Source organism: Panthera onca, chromosome A2 (genome assembly GCF_046562875.1).
Source record: "Panthera onca isolate mPanOnc1 chromosome A2, mPanOnc1 haplotype 2, whole genome shotgun sequence".
Classification (NCBI taxonomy): domain Eukaryota; kingdom Metazoa; phylum Chordata; class Mammalia; order Carnivora; family Felidae; genus Panthera; species Panthera onca.
In genome coordinates this window covers 144,882,856-144,889,425 of record NC_138340.1, presented here as the reverse complement: position 1 = coordinate 144,889,425, position 6,570 = coordinate 144,882,856, and the positions used below count along the sequence as shown (strand labels likewise).

The 6,570-nt window shown below is 54.3% G+C and overlaps 1 protein-coding gene across 6 annotated transcripts in view; it reads right to left on the bottom strand.

Moving 5' to 3' along the window:
* Positions 1-5,702: 5,702 nt before the first annotated feature.
* The window catches only part of CCDC136 (coiled-coil domain containing 136), a 28,243-nt gene continuing 27,375 nt past the window's right edge, over positions 5,703-6,570 (bottom strand). For 4 of the 6 annotated variants that reach the window (XM_060633065.3, XM_060633063.3, XM_060633061.3 and 1 more), the window contains one exon: positions 5,703-6,023. In XM_060633065.3, the coding sequence (XP_060489048.2) occupies positions 5,913-6,023 (111 nt within the window). In that variant the 3' untranslated portion in view covers positions 5,703-5,912. The remainder of the gene's footprint in view (positions 6,024-6,570) is intronic. The other 2 variants (XM_060633064.3, XM_060633066.3) reach the window with 1 other exon arrangement.

Sequence of the window (6,570 nt, the reverse complement as noted above, 5' to 3'; positions counted from 1 at the left end):
CCTCCCAGGAATGCCGCCCGGCCCGCGGGTGGGGGCTGAGCCGAGCGGGCGGCCCCGCCTCCTTCCTCCCCTCCCCCCACAGGGCCCGGGTGGCGGGAGGGCTTCCCCCCGCCCCCCCCAACACACGCCCCCCAGCCTCGGCCTGGGTCTGCCGCCCAGGCGGGCTCGGTCCTGCGCAGCCGCTCTGGGGAGGTGGATCGCAGAGCTGAAAGGCGAGGGGTGAGCGCACCCTATACCCCCAAACTGAGCGTCGCCAGACGGAGATGAAATACACCCCCTTCATACGCTGTGGGCCTAAAGACATAATGGGGAAACTGAGGCTAGTGGTTGGGGCAAAACACACTGAAGTCGTGCTGACAGAATTTTCTGGATGAATTGGTGGCAGGGCCGTTGACAGGGCCTGGGAGTCCTGGCTCCTGGCCCAGGGTATTGTCCACCTGCAGGGGAAAGGAAGTGTGTGTGCTTGTGTACAGATGGGCTGAGAGGAAGCAGGGACACTGCCCAGGCGGATTAGGAAGAAGGCTTGGGGGTGCTCCACGTTACAGGTAGAAAAGCCTCATTTGAAGCCCAAACCCAGGGTCCCAGGGGAAAGACTGAGGCTGCCCCTGACTCAGTGTCCCTGTCACCAGCCTGCTTGGCCTCATCCCCTCAGAATGAAGCTGAGCTCAGGAAGATAGTACCCAATGAGTCACACCGTGTCCCCCCTCCATGTCTGACTCAACCAAGGTGAGGAGAGGGCAAGGAGAGACTGCCCGATGTGCCAGGGAGCCCCCTGGGCAATGTGCCCATTTGGGCCGCAAGGCAGATCCTTCCAGCAAAAGGGCGGGTTAGCCAGACAGAAACAGGGAGAGCCTTGCCCAGAACAGCCAAGGGGAAATGTGACGGGGCTGGTGGGCAGGGAGAGCCCAAGGGAGCCAGCCAGAAAGCCTAAGCGGGACTGGGCTCAGGGTAAGCCAAGGGCAGCTGGAGGCCTAGGGTATGGTGACAGCAAGGAAACTGAGGCACTCAGAGGAGCTGCTTGGAGTGAGGGGAAAGAGCTATCAAATGTACTTATATAGAGAATATATAGCCTGCAATTCTGTGTAGCGTACATGTATTCCATATCTCCTGGTACCCCTTTTAGGCCAAACTTCCTCAGCTGCCCCATCCCTCTTGACACAGTAAGGTAGGGCCAGACATTCCCCAACTCAAGCTGTTTGATGATTGACATTTGAGAAGGTTCTGGGACCTTCTAGGTGAATCATTCTATCTTATTCCTCTTCTACCCCCAGGCAGTGTGGAAAGGAAGAAGACAGTGGGCATCTTTGAGGGCTGTCTCTTCAAGGGCAGAATGAAGGCAGTCCCTGTAATGGAGTTCAGAAAAAGGGGGGTTTGGGGGGGGCAGTGCTTATGGCAAAAGGAGTCCATGAATGATTTCTTTCCCTTCTCATTAGGTGGGGGTGGGGGGGGGGGGAGTAGAGAAGGGACCAGAAACAGAAGAGGGACCTGCTGTGCGTGGCTTGGGAGGGGGGAGCTCTGGGGGCCCTGATAATGACAGGCGAGGTATAAATAGCTTGGGCCCTGCGGCTCATGTTCTGTCGGCTGCCTGTGACGAGGTGCTCAGGAATCCCACTCTCCTATTGGCACGCCCCCATCTCCAGAACTCTCATTCCCCCCCATGCCACCTTTGTCCCATGTCCAAAACCAACCATCAGGCATCAGTACTGACCATCTACTTGAGAGGCTGAGCTCTCCTGTGGAGAGATGCCCAGCTGGGGACACATGACACATAGCTCGGTCTCACAGGGAGGGAGGGGTGTGCGCGTGTGTGTGTGTGTGTGTGTGTGTGTGTGTGTGTAAAAACGTAGACATTTGACACCCAGTCTGAGGTGCCAGCTCAGGGTTCAGCGAGGTTGTCATTGAAGCCCAGATGAGGAAACTGAGGTACAGATCTGAGACATCTCTCCTGGGGAGGAGAGAGAGGAGTAGGGTGGGTTTGCTTGGAGCTGACAGCCTCTTTACAAACTCTAATGGCTCACAGTCCTGTTTTGTGGGCATTACCTGAGGTCCCCCCGTAAGTTGAGGGCATCCGTTAAGGAGGGGGGATTTCAGAGGGAAGCCGGTGAGTGAAGAAAGAACTCCCAAGTGTAGCCTACCCTCTCTTTGTCCCCTCTCTCCCTCTTCTCCTACCCTCCCTGCAAGAGAGGTTTGTGTGCAGCCCCAGAGGAGTAAGTGAATGGTTGGCAGACAAGGGTGCCCAGTGCCAGGGATGGTTCCCGGCATCCTTCTCACCCCCTCCCACAGAAACCTGAACCTGTTGCTCTCCAGGATAAATCGGGGCCTGACTCAGGCCCCAGCCAGCCAGTCATAGTCAGCCTGACCCAGGAGCAGGCTGGTGACTCAGCCCTGAATATAGCCCATGAGCCCAGGCACAGCCATCAGTGCTGGAACAAACCGTGCACAATGCTAGTCCTGGGGCCTGCCAAGTGGGCCCCCCCCCTCCCTGAGGAGGGCTGATGTGCTCCTCCTCCCTGAGTCAGGCAGGGGCGCAGAGAGGGGTTTGCAGGGGGTTTCATCAGCTGAGTATTTGGGGCAGAGCTGGCTGGGGCCATACGCCTTTTATAACCCCCTGACTCACCACCCACTGACCTGTCTCAAGAGACCAGGTTGCCTGGCTATTCACCTGGCCCCGCCTTTCCCACCAAGGGGCACTGCTTGTCAGCCACTGACTTTGGCCATGGTTTGGGGTGAGCAGAATCTAAGTGACCAGGTCCAACGGGCTGTGTTTGAAAATCTTGTTTTTCTGGAGTTAGGGACATTTCCAGAGTCACCTATGAGGATACCAGGTTGGCCAAGTTCATAGTTGGCACTTTGATCAGTCAGTGATACTGACTGTGGCCCTGACTTATGTGCCGGGGACACTCTGGTAGGATAGAAAGATCTATAGCCCTCTTCAATTCTGGCTCTGCCACCTCCGGCAGGTAATATAATGATTTGGGGCTTCAGTTTCGAATCTGTAAAATGGAGTTAATAGTACCCTTGTAGGAGATTAGGAGATTTTTTATGTGTGAAGATGAGAAGAGAGAGCATGCGAGGTGATTAGCTCGGTGCTTAGCAGCTAATAGGTGACCAGAAAAAGTAAGTTTGTTTCCTGTGCTGGTGCCTTATGGACCACGAAGGTTCTTTTTTTTTTTTTTTTTTTTTTACATTTCTTTATTTTTGAGAGGTAGAGAGAGATAGAGCATGAGTGGGGGAGGGGCAGAGAGAGAGGGAGACACAGAATCGGAAGCAGGCTCCAGGCTCCAAGCTGTCAGCCCAGAACCCGACACGGGGCTCCAACCCACAAACCGTGAGATCATGACCTGAGCTGAAGTCGGATGCTCAACCGACTGAGCCACCCAGGCGCCCCTGGGCCACGAAGGTTCTAGTGAGCAGACGCTTCCTCACAGCCATCCCTATCCCCTGTAGAGTCCGTTGCCGGGATCACTACACTGTTCTTCCCTTCCCTTCCCTTCCCTTCCCTTCCCTTCCCTTCCCTTCCCTTCCCTTCCCTTCCCTTCTTCCCTCCCCTCCCCTCCCCTCCCCTCCCCTCCCCTTCCCTTCCCTTCATCTTAACACTGCATCTGCCAGAATTGGAGCCAGACTACTTCTGATCTTTAGAACTACCCAGGAGTGGCAGGTGGTGGCCCGGGGAGAGCGAGCAGAGGGGCTATTGTGCAGAAAGGGAACAGTCGTGCAGAGCACAGCAGTGGGCAGATGGAGGCCCCCAGGTATTTGGTTCTAGCTGTACCTCAGCCTGGATGCATGCCTGGTGGTGGCTTCTAAGAGACACCCTTGTGGACTTAAAGCTAGCTCAAGTGGCTGTTCCACACTCCACACAGAGAGTCCTCTTTATTCTGGCAACGGTATATCAACAAGACCAGGAGGCACAAAGACCCAAATGATGAAGAGGATGGCTTTCTAAAATGAGCAAAAGGGCTGGGGGAAGAAAAGCAGGACCACTTTCCTGCGCATTGCTCAGGCTCTAGGCTCAGGCCTGGGAAGGATGGGATACAGTCCTAACTGGAGGCCGACTGCCTCCCAGACCATGACCTCCATCTTGGCTTCTAATTCCAAGTTAAATCAGTGATCCTCACTGGTAAGTCATCTTCCAGTCCTTTCCACCACATATGTTCTCCAGCCGACTGGTGGCCGGACTAAAGTGGATTAAACACAGGGTCCCCCTACCTACACTCAACAAGCAAGGGGCCAGTGGTACCGGATGGGTTGTGAAGGAATTTCTTCAATTTAGGTTACAACTGAGCACATACAACCTAATGTCACTGAGGGCAGTTTTCTAATTCTAGTGCGCATACTAATCAACTGGGGACCTCGTTAAAATGCAGATTCTGTGTTGGTAGGTTTGATGTGAGGCCTGAGATACTGCCTAACAAGCTAACGACGCTGATGCTGCTGGTCTGTGGACCACACTTGGAATTGCAAGGAGCTAGGCCTCCCCAAATCAGCACTGCCTTCAAAGAGGAGTCATTTAAAGGGAGAGAAAGGAATGCGTGGCAATGCCCTCAATCTGCCTAGGTGCAGCCCTGTTTACAGTGACTGATCACGATTTTAGAACTGGCCCCAGGCCCCCTAGGAAAAGGCCGGGGAAGAAGTTAATTCATTTAATGCTTAGCAGTGCCCACTACAGTACATGCTCTATAGGTACGTTACTTCGGACATTTGGGTGAATGGAACAAACTCCTTTGGCATCAGGTAGAAAAGAGGCAGAGAGGCGTTCCGGGAGACCAGCGGTCATGGCGCCATTTTGTCCACTGTGGCTTATGAATGCACTTGAGGGCTCTCCTATGGAAACATTCATATGGAACAACCAATCACAGAGAGTTCCACAGCAACGACGGCAAACAAGGGCACTCATAAATTATCCTTATCATTCTATCTCCACTTTGATCCCCTCTCCATCCTTTGCCCTGCTCTGAATTCCAGGAGACTGACCTGTGTCACCTGGGCATCCCTGCTCTCTGGCTCGCAGCTGGGATCAGCCAATGAGAAGTGCCATTAGGAAACTGACAGGTGGGGGGAGAGGGTGTCAGGCTCTGACAAGGGCCGTACCCTTCTGTGGGTCCGGGGCCCCTTTCCAGTCCGCTAGCCCTGCCCTCCTCCCCTCTCCTTCAGGTCTGTGATGGGAGACACTGTTGCTGGTATCTGGGGATTTCACTATTCCTTGCTGGTTCTCTAACTCTGCCTGTGTACAGAGTCCCTTCATTTAAACACTCTTCAAGTTAAGGCTCTTGAGTGTGCCACCTGTTCACCATCAGACTCTGCATGACAGTAAGTCCTCTCTGAGAGCGAATCCCATGAGGCATCACAAGGGCAGAGCCACGAAGGCTCAGATGCAGATCTTCTCAGGGCACTCTTCTCACAGCAGATGGGTGTGGGCATGGACCTAAGGGCAAGTCCCTTGCCCCCCCTCACACAGTGTCCAGCTCATTCCATTTCTCTGTGTTCGGATGAGCTGCTGGAGATAGGGTTTATATGTGCAGACCAATGCATCTGCGATTTGGCTGGCAACGCGAGGAGCCACCCTCATCTCTGAGGTCACCTGTAGGGTGAGAAATCATATTTAGGAGCCCGATCCGTATGTGAGGTACCCCGTTAAAGGGGAACCGCTCTGTTCTGGTTGTGTTGTGAGGTGTTTCGCAAATAAAAGGCCACAGAGTCTCATGTAATTAGGTTGATATTTAATTACACGGAACCCAGGTTCTTATACAAGGCAGGAGATGGCAGCCAGCAGCTCCCCATGACCTTTCCAGCCTGGGTGACTGAGGCTGAGGAGATGGGGACACACGGGACACACGGGTGGGGTGGGGACTCTGGCACAGTGTGAGGGCAGCGGCCGCTGGGGATCTGCCCCCGAGGCTGGCCCAGGTCTGCCATCACTCCGTGAGGCAGAACTCTGACTCCTGCGGTCGCATGTTGGGTAACACATACAGAGCCACAGCCGCGATAGCCAAGAACACGATAGGCTTCCACATCCCAAACATGTTCTGTGGGGACCAAAGACAAATGGTGAGTGCCCAGCCTTCTGAACCCTTCCCTAAGCCAGAGGTTTCCCTGCCTACTGGCGCTGGAGAGACATCAGGAACCTCCTGGTCCGGGTCTCTCTCACTTCCTGGGTGACTGCTGAAGACAATGCAGTCCTAGTCCCGGCAGCACTAGGTATCTGGAACAACGCTATGTGTATCACCTGAGGTGACTCTGTGTATTCAGGCCCCACGGGATGAAGAGAATACCCGTTCGTGTGTGTAGAAGCAAGCTCAGGAGCCAGACTTCAAAGAGCATCCAGATGGTTGCAATGAGAAAGGATCAAGTGCCGTGGCAAGAAAAAGAGGGTAAATTGGGCCCTCTGGGGAAAGCGGAAGTGCCTCACTGGCTTTATACAGGAGAAATGAACTCGGTCAAAATGGTAAGACTGAGGGGAAATAAAGGGCGCACCGTGGAGTGCAGGCAAACATGAGGTTCAGAGGCAGCCCAGACCTTTTGTGGAGAATGCTGCTGGTTTGAGAAAACTCAAGGAAGCCAGTCACTGGCCCT